Here is a 19,604-nt window from a genome sequence, read left to right on the forward strand (position 1 = left end):
CAACTTCCCCCTTCTCTGGGCTTCCAGCTCAGTTGGAACCTGCCCTATGTGGAAGTAGAGCACCAGGAGCCTTCATTCACTCCTGTTTGACTTTTAACATCTGCACATTATTTTTGATTTACAAAATAGTACAGTAGCCAAATAATAATACTGGATAAATACAGCCCCCAAAATACAGATTATTCAAATACTTAAAAGAAAATCTGCAGTTTTGAACCCAATTGAACAGACTTTATTATCTGTAATAAATAAAATAATGTTGCATAAAAATTCTTAACCTTGAGTCCTTTTTCTAAAGGTTTACCGGTTTTGAGAGGAACAGTGCAACATGAGGCAAAAGGTGTGTAGGTGTTATAATTTCTTCATTAAGATTTTCAGAATACATTTTTCAGGAGCAAACATTCTGAGAGAAGGGAAACTATGGTTGCACTCAGGCAAAAAGAGAAATGTGAGTAGGTTTAGACAAGAAAACGGCATGATCTGGATATTACACAAAGAAGAGATGTGTGGCATAAATTATACTGGGCAATAACAGTTTATCACCAGGGGATTACTTTTATTTTACATGTGCACACTAGACAATGTGCACGACATTAGATTCACAGTGAACATTTGTGTAAATGCGAAGGACCCCCGACACGGCCGTGTTTCGCATCAGGACCGGAAAATTCACAAATTTTTATGCTGTAGAGAGGGCAATGTATTTGTTAACAGCTGAGGCACCCGCTGGAAAACCAGCTTAATGGTTGAAATGTGAAAGGTCTTTCAGAATTTAACTCGTAGCATGAAGCTAGATATGGATGCTGAAAACATCACGGGGAGAAAGTTCTTCAAAGTACCCGATGTTTCAGAAAAGGAACTTTATTGGGAAGAGTAGTGAACCGGCTAGGTCTCCTAATGCAGGTTAAGTAAAAGATGGAACCGGCGATGCTCTCAGTCACGGTGTATTTAAAAGAGAGAATATCCAAACGATTTGCAAAGTTTAAACCATTGTAAGGCTGGGCACGGATGCCGGAACCAGCAAGGGAAGAAAAATTTAAATAACCCGATGTCTTGAAGATGGGGGGTGCTGGCGATATTTAATTGTAGAACGGACTGGGAAGGTCTCCAAATGTCAAATTGAAGGGGACAAAGTCAGCAACTTGCTGGTTTTCCAGCGGGTGCCTCAGCTGTTAACAAACACATTGTCCTTTCTACAGCATAAAAATTTGTGAATTTTCCGGTCCTGATGCGAAACACGGCCGTGTCGGGGTCCTTCGCATTTACACAAATGTTCACTGTGAATTTAATGTCTTGCACATTGTCTAGTGTGCACATGTAAAATAAAAGTAATCCCCTGGTGATAAACTGTTATTGTCCAGTATAATTTATGCCACACATCTCTTCTTTGTGGTTTATCTATATGTGTGTGTTTTTCACTCCACCCTCCTTCTGTGATCTGGATATTACCAGACTGTTCTACCTTTTTGGGTAATGATTCTGCTAATTTTATTAACATATCTATCTATCTATATATAGAGAGAGAGAATGGAGAGGCACATCTTATTATATATAAACCCCCTCTAATTCTGCGTTCATAGTGTATTGGTTCTCTTGGGAAAAAATACATCCAAGCTGTTAATCCACAAGGAGGTCTAAAATTACTTGGATTCCTGTCTTTTGAATCATGGCACTATGGTGTGACAATGATCAATCACTGGAATGATAAAGGGACTATAGCTCTTGAAAGTTAGTGATAAAGGTGTTAAATTAATCCAGTAAAAAGGTGTCACCTACAGCTTGGTTCTTGACCTATATTTTTACTATCATTAATAAAAAGCTGCAATTTTATTGCCTAGAAGATAGCCAACAAGCAATCTACTTTTTACAGTTTTTGTGCTTTTGGTGAAATTCTTTGTTTGTTTAAAGGAGAGCCTAAGCCTCTGTGTTTTGTTTAGGTTTTCTAAAAAAGTACTCATACAATTACTACTACTACTTAACATTTCTATAGTGCGACATGACACACGCAGTGCTGTACAAACATACAAAAAGACAGTCCCTGCTCTATAGAGCTTACAATCAAATAAGATAAACAAACAGGACAAGAGACTTGGAGTATTTCATAAAGCAAGACTGGGCACGGATGCCGGAACCAGCATGGGAAGAAAAATTTAAATAACCCGATGTCTTGAAGATGGGGGGTGACTAAGGGGGTCATTTTCCAAGCGGATCGCGCGCAATAAGGGACTTTTCGGGGTGGGGCGGAGTTGGGCGGGGCGGAGTCGGGGCGGCGTCAGCCCCGGAAGAGGAGGAGTCGGGTCGGCACCGGGGCTGACGCCGTGAAGACTTCACCGACAGCGAAATGTACGCTGCGTTTTCGCTGCCAGTTTTGCACCAAATAACTACACCTTTTATGGTGTAGTAATTTGGCGCGTCGCCGGCAGCGATCACACCGCGGAGGTGAGATCGCTGCCGGCTATCGCAGGACCACCCCCCCCCCCGTTTTGGCCCCCCCCCCCCCGTTACCGCTGAATTCATTATGCCTTGCGGCATTAGTAAATCCAGCCCTAAAAGCAGACAATCAAGCATAAGTATTAATACCCACTCTCTGTATTCTTAAATATTTTACATTGTCAGATTTTCTTTTTTTTTTTTTATCAGCTCCTCTACAGCTCCCCTGTTAAACACTGGAATGCTGAGACCAGGATCACAAATTTATTTTATGTGGAATGGCTGGGATCCGACTGGTTCATGCAACATGTTTGATTTCATTTATGACACTTAAGACAAAATGGGCCAGTCGCACCCAGTAAGAGGTAATGTGTGATTCACTTGCTAAAATGGCTGTCAACAAGAGTTCAGAATTACAAGAAAACAGCTTATAGAATGTTATTTTGTAAACCACTTAGATTTTTTTTTTAGATAGGCAATCTAGAAAAAAAATTTGAAATAAGTAAATAAGAATTTCAAAATTATAATGATTCAGCAGCAGCATGTTCACAGGGTGAATGACAACCTATCACTCTTCAGTACCAGATGATTTATTCTCTTGTCATAGGAACTGCCAAGCTACATCCCATCTTGGACAAGGGCCAGTCCAGGTCACTTGGAAATACCCATCAGATCTCGGATAGGAAAAGCCCATTCCAGGTTGCTTCCTCCCAGAAGCAGGAGGTGGAGACATCTAAGGCTGTCTGGCAAAGTACCAGTTACTAGACTTGTCCTCTAAAAACTTGTCCAAACTTATTTTGAGTACAGTTAAATCACTAGCATTGACCTTATTCTCTGGCAGTAAATTCCATAGTTTAATTATGTGCTGACTGAAAAAAGAATTTTCTCGAATTTAAATCTGCTACTAGTTAGCTTCATGCTGTGACCTCCCCTAGCCCTAAGTATTATTAGTCAGAGTAAATAACCATTCCCTATCAATTTGTTCCACACCACTCATGATTTTAGAAACCTTTATCATGTTTCCTCTCAGTCATCTCTTCTGCAAGCTAAAGAGCCTTAACTCTCCGAGCCTCTCTCCAGAAGGGAGCCATTCCATCTCCTTCATCATTTTCGTTCTTCTTTTCTGCACCTTTTCTAGATCTGCTATATAGTTTTTTTAGATGCGGCAATCAGAACCACCCACAATATTCTGGGTACAGTTGCACCATTTATTTATTTAGCAAATTTATATCTCTCACCATCGAACAACATCTGGGCGGGTTACAATAAAACATTCATGCATATTCATAATGACTGATATAAAATCACATATAAAATCATAACATGTCACAGCAAATGCACCATTAATAAAATAAAAATAGTAAAACATAAAAATAGACTAAAACAATACACATATAACACTACTACAAAGTCCTTAACCAGCATCAAACTATGTTGAAGAAGGATAGAGAAGGTAACTAATATGCAGGGGGTTGTGGGGAAAGGAAAAAGTGCCATGGTTTGTCTTAAAAAGATGTGATGGTACTCTGACTCAGACAGAAAAACTGGACATATATTGTGATGTTTGCTGACTTCACTCACCCCCGGCACCACCAAGACATTGCTGCTCTCCCGGGTGGCAGGGACATCACCAGAACGACATCATGCTGCTCTTCCTGCAGGGCCCTCTTTAGGCACGCACATGTGTGGTGCATGTTTCTTTAAAGGCCCCACAATGGGAATTCTGTTTGCCTGAGCCCTTGGATGACATCACACAGCTGGTCATCCTGCTTAGTTTGGAGCGCATTGCTTCTGGAGCCTGATCCTGCCTGCTCCAGTTTGGTCTTGCCTCATCCTGCCTTCCAGTCTTGTCCCGCCTTGCCTCGTCCAGTCTTGCCTCGGCCAGCCTTGCTTCTTCCAGCCTTGTCTCATCCACGCTTGCCTCGTCCAGTCCTGCCTCAACCTGCCTTTTCTTCCTGCTCCTGCCCTGTCTTTGTTGCTATGCCTTGTCCTTGTCTTTGGAGCCTTGCCTTGTCCGTCTTGTCCTGTCTTGTTCCATCTTGGCCTGTCTCTCCAGTTCTGACCTCAGCTTCAGACTCGACCATCCCTTGTTTGCTGACTGGACCTGACCTTGCCTTAAATCCTGACTATGCCCTGTCTGCTGCCTGCCCTGACTCTAGACCTGTTTCTGGGCTCTGTCTTAGATCACCCTTGAAACTACTTAACTCCTGTTGGCCACCAGAACCCAAGGGCTTGTCTGGGCAAGGGGCTGGTACAGGTGAAGCTTCAGCCTGGCCCACCTGAAAGTGCGTTCTCCAGCTGTCAGCATATGCCTCGTGGGCGAGCCCATGAGACAGCATCAACTACACTGCAGCACTAAGAACTCTTGCTCATGCCTCTTCTTATAGGTTGCTGAGGCCATGAGCTCGGCAAACACGTTTCCAGTTCAGGCCTTTGCCAGATTGTCCTCCCAAGTGCAGCAGCAAAAAGACCAGCTGTATTCCCTGGCTGGTTTCACCCAGCAAGCCCAGCAGCAGCTTGACCATGTGACTGTATTACTTCTGATTCTGGTCCAGCAATTGGATGCTATCCAAGCCTAGCTGCCCACTCCAGCACCCACATGGAAACTCCTCTCCCTGTGCTTGTTTGGACTTCAGAATTCATGATGCATCTTCCGCCATCCCTCAGGTATGCTGGCAATCCCAAAGGATGCAGAAGTTTCTTGAATACATGCAAAATGCATTTTTAACCTCAAGCAGCTCAGTTTTCTTCAGGTTGTGTCAAGATAACATATATACTCTCCTTGTTGGATAGCCCCCGCCCTTGCCTGAGCCTCTTTCTTGTGGGAACAAGATGGTTCTCTCCTTAGAAGCGTGAACAACTTTGTGCAACAGTTTCGTCTGATTTTCAATAAGCCTGGTCAAGTCTTGTTTGCAGCTATAGAATTGCTACGTATTTGCCAAGGCACTTGCACTGTGGGTGAGCATGCAGTAGAGTTTCATACCCTGGCCTCAGAGCTTGGCTGGGGAGAAGATAGTTAAATGACTATCTTCTGGCAAGGACTAGTTGGGAGGATAAAGGATGAGTTGGCAGGCCGAGATCTTCCCCTATCTCTGGAAGTGCTTCTTGCCTTGGCTATCCGCATGGATTTAAGGTTCCAAGAATAAGCTCAGGAGAAGATGTTTCACTGATCTACTCATTTGGCTCCTGACTCCCAGAACCCCTTGAAGCCTACAATGGACCCTATGATAGTTATCACCCCCAAAGAACCCATGTAGTTGGGTAGGACTTGGTCTTGGAAGAAGAAAAACTGAGCAAAGACAGCGTAACCTCTGCCTTTACTGTGCTACACATGGGCATTTCGTACGTCGCTGCCCTGAAAAGCCAGGAAATCCTCGCAACAAGAGCTTTGTTGGGTAGACAGTCCTTAGTCATCCAGATCCCTCTCCACAGCCAGTGGTACCAATGTGTCTCACCTTCAAGGACACTCCATTAAGACTAAAGCCTTACTGGATTCCAGAGCAGAGGCAATTTTATTCAAGAGTTGCTGTTACACCAGTACAGCTGGCCCATCACCACCTTGACCACTGTGCGCACCATATTTTCAGTTTATAGTGACCCTTGGCCAACCACTTGACCATAGCCACCTTTCTCATTGCCTTGAAGGTTGGCCCACACCAGGAAAGCATTGAGTTTTATGTACTACCTAAAGCAGTCAATCCTGTCAATCTCGGGTTATCTTGGCTCAGATGCCATCAACTTCAATCGACTGATCTACTTTTGCCTATCAACATTCTCCCTGTGAGCCGAAGATAAGAGGCTTGGGGAGGGAGCTTAGTAGTGGGGGTACAGTTATATTTGCCAGCATCGCCAAGACACTGCTACTCTCCTCCCCGGCAGCAACGCCACTGGGACAACATCATACCGCTCTTCCTGTAGGGCCCTCCTTAGGCATACATGAGGAGCACGTCCCTTTAAAAACCTCAGGGTGGGAATCCTGTTTGCCGGTGCCCTTGGATGACATCTTGTGGCTGGGAACATAAGCCCCAGCACTGCCTCAGCGTCAGGCCATCCTGCTTAATTCAGAGTGCGTTGCTTCTGGTGCCCAGTTCTGATTGCCCCAGTTTGGTCTTGCTTCGTCTTGCCTTCCAACATTGTCCCACCTTGTAACGGCCAGTCTATTCTAAGATTGCCTCATCCAGCCTTGCCTTGTCTAGCCTTGCTTTGTCTAGCCATGTCAAACCTTGCCTTGTCCAGCCTTGCCTCATCCTGTCTTGTCTTGTTCCTGCTCCTTCCCTGTCTTTGTTGCTTTGCCTCGCCTCGCTGTCTTGACCTTGGAGCCTTGTTTTGCCTTGCCTTGTCCATCTTGTCCTGTCTTGTTCCTTTGTGTCTTGTCTGTCTTGGCCTCTCTCTTCGGTTCTGACCTCAGCTTTGCCTTCTTTGTTTACTGCCTGGGTCTGACCTTGCCTTAAATCCTAACTATGCCCTGTCTGCTGCCTGCCCTAACTCTAGGATCATCAACTACTAACTACATATAGGGAACACCCTAATGTGTGGTTATGTGCGGTAGTCATATATATGAGGAATAACAAACTATTCACTTTATATTGAATTTTTCATTTATAACCCAGGGAATTAGTATCAGAATATTCTGTGCTCAGTCCTTTTGGCTCTTGCCCTCAAAGGGCTGCAACCAAGTTCATGATGGAACAGCACTTTCTTTTAACCTCATTTACTAGTTCCCAATGACGATTAATTTTTGTTTTTTTTAAATTGCATATTAATTCACTGAATCACTTATCTTATAAAATGTTCCGTGCGAATACCGTCACCTCCTCTCGTGACTCCAAATCCCGATGTGCTTATTGGTATTGACTCATTTTGTTTGTTTTTGTAGCAACATTGCAATGTTTCGGCGGCTTGTATCGCCTGCTTCAGGGGATTCTTCTCATTTAATCGGCTGCTCCCGGCTCCTCCCGTTTTGTTTTTATGCTGCAGGGAGGAGCTGGGAGCGGCCGATTAAATGAGAAGAATCCCCTGAAGCGCCTACTTCAGGGGATTGTTTCGGCGGCTTGTATCGCTTGATACAAGCCGCCGAAACATTCCAGTGTTGCTACAAAAACAAACAAAATGAGTCAATACCAATAAGCACATAGGGATTTGGAGTCACGAGAGGAGGTGACGGTATTCGCACGGAACATTTTATAAGATAAGTGATTCAGTGAATTAATATGCAATTTTAAAAAAACAAAAATTAATCGTCATTGGGAACTAGTAAATGAGGTTAAAAGAAAGTGCTGTTCCATCATGAACTTGGTTGCAGCCCTTTGAGGGCAAGAGCCAAAAGGACTGAGCACAGAATATTCTGATACTAATTCCCTGGGTTATAAATGAAAAATTCAATATAAAATGAATAGTTTGTTATTCCTCATTTGTTTGATTATTGAGTATAAATATACATGGTGAGGAAATAGTAGCCTGAATAGTAGGATTTGTAGCCATATATATGAAATAACCACTCTGTGATTATACCTTTTTATGGCCACTGTCTTTATTCTCAAAATAATTCTTGTTTCTTTTTTCCAAATTTCATGTCTTTTTTTCAAATCATTTATTTCATATCTGGTCCTTGATTGCCACTCTCCCTGGCGGTCAACTCGACTCCCATAGAACGCATGCGCTTCTTTTAATCAATACTTATCTATCTCTGTGATGTGGGTCAAAACCTGCCCAACTGCTGTTATCTTTCACATGAGTCGAAGCCGCCTGCCCGACATCGGCCATGTTTCGACAATGCTTGTCTGCCTCAGGGACCTTGGAGAGTTTTTACTTTAGCCACCTCATAGTTTCAAGAGCTCTGGAACACGCTTATATTTTCTTTCAGAATAATTCTTGTGCTTGACGAATGACACAGTAAAGGAGGAATTATTCTGAAAGACTGACAAACTGAAGAGTAGTAAATCACCTGGACATGATTTAAGACCTATTTCAATTAATTTGTAACCTATCGTTAAAATCATCCATTGTACCTTAAGACTGGAAGGTGGCCAGAATAACATCGATATTTAAAAAGGGCTCCAGGAGTGATCCGGGAAACTACAGACCAGTGAGCCTGAATTCAGTGCCGGGAAAAATTGTGGAAACTGTTATAAAGAATAAAATCACAAAACATTTAGATAGATGGTTTAATGGGGCACAGCCAGCATGGATTTACCCAAGGGAAGTCTTACCTCATAAATCTCCTCATTTTTTTTAAGGAGTGAATAAACATGTGGACAAATGTGAACCAGTAGATGTGGTTTAATTAGATTTTCAGAAGGCTTTCAACAACGTCCCTCATGAGAGGCTTCTAAGAAACTTAGAAGGTTATGGGATAGGAGACAATGTCCTTTTGTGGATTGCAAACTGGTTAAAAGACAGGAAATAGAGAGTAGGATTAAATGGTCTGTTTTCACAGTGGAAAAAGGTAAACAGTGGAGTGCCTCAGGGTCTGTACTTGGACCAGTGCTTTTTAATATATTTATAAATGATCTGAAAAGGGGTACGATGAGTGAGGTGATCAAATTTGCAGATGACACAAAATTATGCAGAGAAGTTAAATCTCAAGCAGATTGTGATAAATTGCAGGAGGACCTCGTGAGACTGGAAGATTGGGCTTCCAATGGCAAATGAAATTTAATCTGGACAAGTGCAAGGTGATGCATATAGGGAAAAATAACCCTTGCTGTAGATACACAATGTTAAGTTCTATCTTAGGAGTTACCACCCAGGAAAGTGGTTAATATATTGAAATCATTGGTTCAGTATGCTGTGGCGATCAAAAAAGCAAATAGAAAGGCAAATAAAACGGTGGATGTGTTAATGCCTCTGTTTCACTCTATCGTGAGCCCGCACCTTGAATAATGTGTGCAATTCTGGTTGCCATATCTCAAAAAAGATATAGTTGCACTGGAAAAGTGCAGAGAAGGGTGACCAAAATGATAAGGGACATGGAATGGCTCTCCTATGAGGAAATGCTAAAGAAGTTAGGGCTGTTCAGTTTGTAGAAAAGATGACGGAGGGGGGATATGATAGTGGTCTACAAAATCATGAAAGGACTTTAATGGGTAAATGTGAATTGGTTATTTACTCTCTCAGATAATAGAAGGACCAGGGAGCACTCCATGAAGTTAGCAAGTAACTCATTTTAAAAAAATCAAAGAAAATTCTTTTTCACTCAGCGCATAGTTAAGCTCTGAAATTCATTGCCAGAGCATGTGGTTATGGCAGTTAGTGTAACTGAGTTTAAAAAAAGGTTTGGATAAGTTCCTAGAGGAAAAATGCATAGACTGCTATTAATTAATAAGCAATAGTAGCTTACGATCTATTTAATGTGTGGGTATTTGCCAGGTACTTGTGACTTGGATTGGCCACTGTTGGAAACAGGATACTGGGCTTGATGGACCCTTGATCTGAACCAGTATGGCATATCTTATGTTCTTATGTTTTTATGAAAATATATGAGATAAGACTTGAGAATCCAAATATATATATACCCTACAAGAGAGGAGAGATATGGGATATGATACAGATTTTTAAATACCTGAAGAATATTAATAAGCACAAGAATCAAATCTTTTCTGATGGAAAAGAAACTGCAGAACTAGGGATAATGCTACGAAGCTCCAAGGGGCTAAACTCAGAAACAACATAAGTAAATATTTTTTCCTGGACAGGGTGGTGGATGCATGGTATGTCCTCCTGAAAGAAGTGAAGAATGGTGATAGAATTCAAAAGGGTGAGGGACAAACGCAAAGGATCCAAAATGGCTAGAGGATGGAAATGAAGAGGATGGTAACTTTTGAAGCGATTATAAATTAAAACAGGATGTGTGTCTAACATGTAAAGCTGTTCCAAGTGAACACGGTAATCAGTTGTTCTTTCAAACCAGCATTTATTTTCAAGTTTCTAAGCAATATATAACAGAAATTCTGTTATATACTGCTTGGAAGCTTGAAAATATCGGGGCAACCTGCATGGAGCGGCAATTATAACCCTAAACAGAAAATATGGGGGTAACCTGCATGAAGCAGCAATTACATCCCTAAACAGAAAATATGGGGGTAAACTGCATGGAGCGGCAATTACAACCCTAAACAGAAAATATGGGGGTAACCTGCATGGAGCGGCAATTATAACCCTAAACAGAAAATATGGGGGTAACCTGCATGAAGCGGCAATTACATCCCTAAACAGAAAATATGGGGGTAACCTGCATGAAGCGGCAATTACATCCCTAAACAGAAAATATGGGGGTAACCTGCATGGAGCGGCAATTACAACCCTAAACAGAAAATATGGGGGTAACCTGCATGGAGCGGCAATTATAACCCTAAACAGAAAATATGGGGGTAACCTGCATGGAGCGGCAATTACATCTCTAAACAGAAAATATGGGGGTTACCTGCATGGAGCAGCAGTTTCAACCCTAAACACCTTGCTGGGCAGACTGGATGGGCCATTTTGTTCTTGGTCTGTTGTCATTTACTGTGTTTCTATATGTGAGAGTTACACATGAGCTAAAAAAGTAGGCCCCAATATTTTTAGATTTGAAATGAACAGTTAACAAAAATCATCACCTGGCTAACCAGGGCTGCCAAATGTCTCATCAGGAGGGATAGTCCCACACTGTGGATGGAAAACTTGGCATTACTGTTCTCTATAAATTTTGGCATCACTGTTCAGTATAAATTCTTTCCATCCAAAACACTGGAATAGACAATAAAGGTGTTCCCCTCATCAAAGCATTCAAATGACAGCAACGATGATACTAATTTATCAATAATAAATTAATACCCATAAAAATAAAAAAAATGATGAGAAGTCAGATTTCAAAACCCGTGAATCTGCAGAAAACATCTTCAAGACCACATTCAAGTCTCAACATTTATATTTTGTATACCTGGGCCTGTACAGCAGCTTGAGCTGTTTCGAGTGATCTTCTGTTTTCTGCTCCAAGTTCTTCAAGAATCTTTTTGTGAAGCTCTGTCCCAATTTCTGCAAATTCAACAAGATGTTTATCTTAAGCAACATTAAATTTGAAAGAAAAGCAAACTGTCTACCTTTTTACTTCCCTTCCGGTAAGGTACCTATTTTTGCAATATTCTGCAGCTTTAAAATTCAGATAGTTCTTATTTTCTCTTTTTACATTGATTCTGATGTAATAAAACCCATGCTAAAACAGAAGTAACATTTTAGCATGGGTTTTACTTAAAGCATGTTGTAAAAAAACACAGCCCCACAGGATGCGGTAAACTAATGGCATGCAAATTGAACAGAAGCAAAAAAAAAAAACAAACTGCATCAAAATGTGAGTTAACCTGAAAATCTACATTCAATAGAAAATTGCTTTAAAGCAGAAGCAAAGTGAACTGTGACTAAAATGGCCTTGCATGCAAGATTGGTGCTGGGCATCCTGTCTTGGACACAATCTCATATGCATGGCTATTTGGGCAAGGCATGCCTAGTTAAATGAAAGGGTAAGCTATCTGGGGTGGGCACCTACAGCTGAACAGTACACACTTTGGCACTATGTATCCAAACTTGGGCACAAAAGAGTACAAACTGTGAGGCTGTAGGTGCCCTCCCCAGAGAGCTTACTCTTTTATTTCACTTGGTATGTCTTGCTGAAATGGTCTTACATGCGAGATAGTGCATGTCGCTAATCTCATATGCAAGGTGTCATGATTCTGCCCGCGGCTAGGCCGCGAGCAGTCTCTCACCTTCCTCCAGTCTGCCTGCTCCCCGACGCCTGTCGTGGCCGGAACCGCCGCTGCTGTGCTCCCTTGCGGCCAGGAGGCTGCCGTTTCCACTCCTCCGCAGCCTGGAGGCTTCCCACGTTCTTCCTTGCATGTCAGGCCTTGCCGCCGTGCCTCTTCGCGGCCAGGAGGCTGCCGACGCCGTCTTTATGCGTCAGAAGTCGCCTCCAGCATCCTCTTTGCTCCTCTTCTTGTGGCCAGGAGACCATCTGGAGCTCCTCTTTGCGGACCGGAGGCCACCACAGGTATCCTTCGGCGGCTGGAGCCACCCCCAGCTTCTCTTCAGCGGCAGGAGCCGCCTCCGACGCCTCAGGCCTGCTTCCTTGCTTCAGGCTCTGTCTTCACAGCATGGCTGCTGTCCCTGGTCCTGTTACACCTGTCGGTCGCAGACTGCGACCTCTCATGCTCACCTCTTTTTCTGCTACTTCGTCTAGTTTCGGAAGAGTGGCGGCCTCCACCAGCGAATGCCAACCTCCCTGATGTCCCTGGGACGGCATGGGTGATCCCGATGCCATCTTGTTCCTGGAATCACCTAGCGCATGCACGGGCCATCTTTAATACACGTCATGGCGGGAACCTCGGGGGCGTCCCCTCCGCATGACGTCAATGCCTCGCTGTATTTAACCCGACTGGCCCTAAGCTAAGACGAGTTAGCAAGGAGTTCCGTCCTGCTGTACTCTGCACTTCAAGGACTTCCTGTTCCTGACTATTTTCGGCATACAGACACACTGAGTACCCGCTCCTCGGAGGCTCCCCTGTGTTCCCGGCTATCTGCTCCTCGGAGGGCCTTCCTGCCTTCTTGATACTGGACCTGCTTCTCCGGTCTCTAACCTGCTCGAGAAACCATCGTCTGTGAGTACATCTACTGACTTCTACTATACAGTCTGCATAGAGGATTCAATGTGGCATACCCCGACCCTTGGACCACTACCGCCTTCCTCCAATGCCAGTGATTCTCCTTCTCCACGAATTACCTCTTTACCATCTACAGGAGCCACTGCCGGGTTTTGGCATTGCTTCTAGTTCTACAACATCTTCTGTACAGACTCCTCGGCATACCCCGCTCTGCGGGCCACTACCGGATCTGTACAACTGACGCTACCTATGCTATCCTGAGGGGATCCTCGGCGTACCCCGCTCCAAGGGCCACTACTGGATCTTCTCAGCTGTGTCTCACTCTGGGTAATTCCCTTTTCCAAGGACTGTACAAACTGAGTGCTATTCTTGTGGAGACTAACCTATTTCTTCCTACTAATAAAGTCTTCACCTTTAGCTGTGTAATTGGCCACTGAGACTGTGCCTGCTGACGGTGAGGCTCACAGGGCTCCTCCTTGTGGGTGGAGACATCGCTCATCTCAGCCCAGGAGTTCACTTCTCCCCTCATTCAAAAATTGGAAGAAGGATCCAACAGAAGAAAATAGGATAAAGCATAAACATAAGCAAGTTAAATGTAAGACATTGATAAGACAGGCTAAGAGAGAATTTGAAAAGAAGTTGGCTGTAGAGGCAAAAACTCACAGTAAAAACTTTTTAAAATATATCCGAAGCAGAAAGCCTGTGAGGGAGTCAGTTGGACCGTTAGATGATCGAGGGGTTAAAGGGGCACTTAGAGAAGATAAGGCCATCGCGGAAAGATTAAATGATTTCTTTGCTTCGGTGTTTACTGAAGAGGATGTTGGGGAGGTACCCGTAATGGAGAAGGTTTTCATGGGTAATGATTCAGATGGACTGAATCAAATCACGGTGAATCTAGAAGATGTGGTAGACCTGATTGACAAACTGAAGAGTAGTAAATCACCTGGACCGGATGGTATACACCCCAGAGTTCTGAAGGAACTAAAAAATGAAATTTCAGACCTATTAGTAAAAATTTGTAACTTATCATTAAAATCATCCATTGTACCTGAAGACTGGAGGATAGCAAATGTAACCCCAATATTTAAAAAGGGCTCCAGGGGCGATCCGGGAAACTACAGACCGGTTAGCCTGACTTCAGTGCCAGGAAAAATAGTGGAAAGTGTGCTAAACATCAAAATCACAGAACATATAGAAAGACATGGTTTAATGGAACAAAGTCAGCATGGCTTTACCCAGGGCAAGTCTTGCCTCACAAATCTGCTTCACTTTTTTGAAGGAGTTAATAAACATGTGGATAAAGGTGAACCAGTAGATATAGTATACTTGGATTTTCAGAAGGCGTTTGACAAAGTTCCTCATGAGAGGCTTCTAGGAAAAGTAAAAAGTCATGGGATAGATGGCGATGTCCTTTCGTGGATTGCAAACTGGCTAAAAGACAGGAAACAGAGAGTAGGATTGAATGGGCAATTTTCTCAGTGGAAGGGAGTGGACAGTGGAGTGCCTCAGGGATCTGTATTGGGACCCTTACTGTTCAATATATTTATAAATGATCTGGAAAGAAATACGACGAGTGAGATAATCAAATTTGCAGATGACACAAAATTGTTCAGAGTAGTTAAATCACAAGCAGATTGTGATAAATTGCAGGAAGAACTTGTGAGACTGGAAAATTGGGCATCCAAATGGCAGATGAAATTTAATGTGGATAAGTGCAAGGTGATGCATATAGGGAAAAATAACCCATGCTATAATTACACAATGTTGGGTTCCATATTAGGTGCTACAACCCAAGAAAGAGATCTAGGTGTCATAGTGAATAACACATTGAAATCGTCGGTGCAGTGTGCTGCGGCAGTCAAAAAAGCAAACAGAATGTTGGGAATTATTAGAAAAGGAATGATGAATAAAACGGAAAATGTCATAATGCCTCTGTATCGCTCCATGGTGAGACCGCACCTTGAATACTGTGTACAATTCTGGTCGCCGCATCTCAAAAAAGATATAATTGCGATGGAGAAGGTACAGAGAAGGGCTACCAAAATGATAAGGGGAATGGAACAACTCCCCTATGAGGAAAGACTAAAGAGGTTAGGACTTTTCAGCTTGGAGAAGAGACGACTGAGGGGGGATATGATAGAGGTGTTTAAAATCATGAGAGGTCTAGAACGGGTAGATGTGAATCGGTTATTTACTCTTTCGGATAGTAGAAAGACTAGGGGGCACTCCATGAAGTTAGCATGGGGCACATTTAAAACTAATCGGAGAAAGTTCTTTTTTACTCAACGCACAATTAAACTCTGGAATTTGTTGCCAGAGAATGTGGTTCGTGCAGTTAGTATAGCTGTGTTTAAAAAAGGATTGGATAAGTTCTTGGAGAAGAAGTCCATTACCTGCTATTAAGTTCACTTAGAGAATAGCCACTGCCATTAGCAATGGTTACATGGAATAGACTTAGTTTTTGGGTACTTGCCAGGTTCTTATGGCCTGGATTGGCCACTGTTGGAAACAGGATGCTGGGCTTGATGGACCCTTGGTCTGACCCAGAATTGCATTTTCTTATGTTCTTATGTTCTTATGTTCTCAAACATAACAGGTCCTGCCTTTCTTAGGTGTGAGGCCATGCCTCCTCCCTGGATTTAAAGGGCAAGTCCCTCTGGCTCCTCCTCGTGATGTCATCCTCTTCATCCCTACAAAAAGGCTCAGCCTTCAGTTCCTCTTCGCCTTCGCAAGGAGTCAGTCATGGAGTTGGGTTGCTCTTGGATCCTCAGTTCCAGCTCTTCAGTCCAGGAGTTCCTAATGTCCAGCTCTGCTTCTTCAAGGTACTCTGTTCTTCTTGGAAATTCCCTTGTCGTCCTTTGTGATTCCTGATCCTCCATCTCATCTTTGTTCCATGTTTGGTCTGTCATTGGATCCTAAGACCTTGCTTCAGATGTCTTTGTCCTCCGATCCTCCTGATGTCTTCACCTTCAGATCTTCCTGAAGTCCTCATCTTCTGATGTCCTGTCCTTCCAGAAGTCCGTCATCCTGTTGTTCTGCCTCTCAGAGTCTCCTCGCTGCTCTTCACTGGGTGACCTGGGGGTCCGAGGTCCAGATGTCCATATGTCTCAGATGTCTTGTTCTCCAGTTCACTCGACACCTCCTTGATGTTCTTGACTGAGTGTCCTGGGGGTTAAAGTCCAGATGTCCTGACATGCCTGATGTCTTCATGTCTAGTTGTCTTCGTCTTCAGAATCCTTTTGACGTCCTCGTCTTCAGTCCTTTTTCTATGTCAAGTATTCAGACCTTTTTGGCTCCTACATCTAGGAAGCCTTCAGACTCTTTGGATCCCTCATCAGGGTAGCCTTCCTCTTAGGTATCCTGGTTCCGTATTTTACCTCCTAGTGGTCCATCCTCAGTTCAACTTTGGATGACCTTCAGATGCATCTACCACGCCGGGTGGGACATTTCATCTTCCTTTGATTGACCTGTCAGGTGCGTCAATCACGCCTGGTCCCCGAAGCTCAGTTCAGGATGGATGCTGCTATGAGTCATGGCTGGATACCTTCATACTGAGTTTTAACTCTTCTGTCGTCTTTTCATTCAGCAAGTGTCTTCATCAGTGTCCCTGATGTTCTTTTCTTCAGCCTTGCCTCATCCTTATCCACTATCATCTGACCTTGTCTTCAAATCCTCATCTGATCCTCATCTTCAAGTATCGTCTGATGGTCTTCAGTCTTCAAGTCTCGTCTTGTTCCAGTTGCATCATCTGCCCTCGACCTCTGTCTGTCCTGGTGCATTTGCCGTTCCCGTACGGCAGGTACAAAAGGGCTATTGAGTGGCCGGAGGGCTACCCCAGAGACCAGCATTGCATTGTCGGGTCTCTACTGATGCGTCAGGTATGGCAGAGGTGTGAGTCGCTAGTCTGCTGCCTGTCCACCTATGCTGGGATACATCTCACCTGCCTCAGCGCTTCCACGGAGCTCTCTGCGGTCACGTCATGGTCCAAGGGCACACCACTCTCCCCGAAAGTGGGATCACTTCCTAGCACTCCCGCAACACAGGGCCACTGTGCCACAGTTCCAGGGCGTAATGTTCAGCTCTAGGCATATGCCCCAGAAAGCCTACACTTGGATTTTATTTACCATGCCTGGCCAACAATGGGGCAGCCACCTACACCTGAACAGTACGCAAGGCACTGTGGCACAATGGCTTTGCATGTGAGATTGGCACTGTGTATCCCAACTTGGGCATAATGTGTCATGTAAGTCCCCTTTGGTGAGCAGTGGAAAGGGAAGAGAGAGTGTGAGTGAGAGGAGAGAGAAGGAAAGCAGAAGGGGAGGGAGGAAAGAGAGGCAAATAGAGAGGGAGCAAGACTGTATGGGGGGGGTGATATGAGTGGAAGGGGCGGCGAGTGTCAGGGTGTGTGTGCATGGCTGTGGGAATTGAATTTGCTTCAGCTAGCAGAACACTGGAAATGTATCTTCTGGGTCTGAGGTGTAGTAAAAGTTAACTCACATTTATGTTGGTCAATGTTATTCTATTGCTGTGTCCATGTGATAATGTCTAGATGCTTCTACCCCATGGGACACAGCAATGAAAAAATATTGACCACCAGAAATGTGAGTTTATTCCACCTCAGTCCAAGGACGAACATGAATTTCCAGCATAACCTCTCTGGGTGGGCATCAACAGATAAACAAAGCATAAGTGCTCTGGGGAAGGCACGTTGGCGCTATGCATCTTGACTTTGGCGTATTTTTCAGCTGTAGGTGCCCTCCCCGGAGAGCTCACAATGGAAATGTAACTCCTTCCTGGGGCTGAGGTGAAGTTACCAAACCGGGCACAGCAAAAGATAACATTGCCCACCAGCAGTGTGATTTTACTCCACCGCAGACCCGGGAGTTCAGTTTCCAGCATATGCCCTCTGGGTTGGGCAGCAGTCACAGGTTTTCCTGCTTTTCCTGAATAGCACATGCATAGTGCCAAAATGCATACTGTTCAGCCATCGTTGCCCACCCCAGAGAGCTTGTGCTTTGTTCAGCTAGCTGTAGTGCCTGAGCTTACACTTTGATTTTATTTGCCGTGCCTTGAAAAAAAAATGTGTATTGCATGTGAGATTTGGTGCTGTGCATCCCATCTTTTGGGCATATTTTCACGGCCAAGGCCATTTTGTCAATGCATGGCAAGTAAATCAAAGTGTAAGCTCTCTGGAGCAGGCTGCTGCAACTAGCTGAATAAAACATAAGCTCTCCTGGGAGGGCACCTACAGCTGAACGGAAGGTACAGAGAGCCAGCATTCTGTTCAGCTGAGAACTTACATTGGAAATTAAACTCTTGGGTCAGAGGTGGAATAAACTCACATTTCCGGTGCCCAAAGTTAGTCTGTTGCTGAGCCCAGTGTGGTAGAAGCAGCTAAACATTACCACACTAGGCACAGGAAGAGTATAACGTGGCCACCAGAAATGTGAGTTAAGTTTTACTCCTGCTCCGCCCCAGGGGTTAAATGTCCAGCATTAAGAAAATATATGCTTCAAGCTCTTTTCTCTTTAATGCTCCTTCTTGCTTTGCTGGGGAATAGCTAATGCCTTTTTTTTTTTTTTTTTTTTTTACATAGGATTGTCACGTACCCGTGCTAATTTTAGTGCAGGTTTTTACTCCTGGTTTAGCACACGTTTTTTTTTAGGGATTACAAATCCTGTTAAATACCAGGGTTAAAACTTACCATGGAAAAATGCACACTAAAGCAGGAGTGAAAACCAGCACTAATGTCAGCGCGCCTTATCACATCAGCAATATAAACAGATTGGTGAATGCAAGACTGCTTCATGACTTTAGAAGTGAGACATGGTGGACAGAAATAACCCTGTATCCAATAATAATTAAAAAGGAAAGTTGCCCTGCACCCACGTTGCTGTAATTGGCGAGTGAGCTCCTCTCTTCTCCACTCCCTGAAACGTGCCCCGCCCCAGTACTGCCATTATTGACAGGAGAAGGGAGGAGAGCAATCCGAGCAGCTGAAGTTGCAGAGAAGCCGCGGTGTCGGCAGGCCCCTACCCTCCGCCAGCAGAGGAGAGTCAGAGACCTGCGGTGGCACTGGAGAGGTTGGACTGCCGGCCAGGACCCCATTCCCCCACTGGTGAAGCAGAGAAACCCGCGGCAGCACTGGAGAGGCCGGCATGACGGCGGTGCCCCTCACCGGAGGAAGGAGAGACACCTGTAGCAGTGCTGCAGAGGCCAATTTGATGGTGGGGCCCCCACCCCCTCCCATCGGCGGAGGTCAGAGAGAGACTTGCGGAGGTGCTGCAGACTCTGCCCTGATAGCAGGGCTCCCATCCCTCACTGGCAGAGGATGAAGAGAGACTCATGGTGGTAATGGCGCGATGGGAGTACCAACGGGGTCCCCATCCCCTTGCAGGCAGAAGAGACAGAGATCTGCAGCTGCCAAAGAGAGAACTGCCAGGTATGGGGAGGGAAGAGGAGGAAGGTGACAGGAAATTATTTATTTATTTATATTCTTTTTTTTATACCGAAGTATAGCTGAGTGCCTTCACCCCGGTTTAC

General features: G+C 44.3%; 1 protein-coding gene across 1 annotated transcript in view; it reads right to left on the reverse strand.

The window, feature by feature from the left end:
• The window catches only part of C3H6orf163 (chromosome 3 C6orf163 homolog), a 70,389-nt gene that overhangs the window by 35,696 nt on the left and 15,089 nt on the right, over positions 1-19,604 (reverse strand). The window contains exon 2 of the mRNA XM_029597011.1: positions 11,351-11,445. Within this exon, the coding sequence (XP_029452871.1) occupies positions 11,351-11,445 (95 nt within the window). The remainder of the gene's footprint in view (positions 1-11,350; positions 11,446-19,604) is intronic.

The sequence above is a fragment of the Rhinatrema bivittatum genome, chromosome 3 (genome assembly GCF_901001135.1).
Source record: "Rhinatrema bivittatum chromosome 3, aRhiBiv1.1, whole genome shotgun sequence".
Lineage (NCBI taxonomy): Eukaryota > Metazoa > Chordata > Amphibia > Gymnophiona > Rhinatrematidae > Rhinatrema > Rhinatrema bivittatum.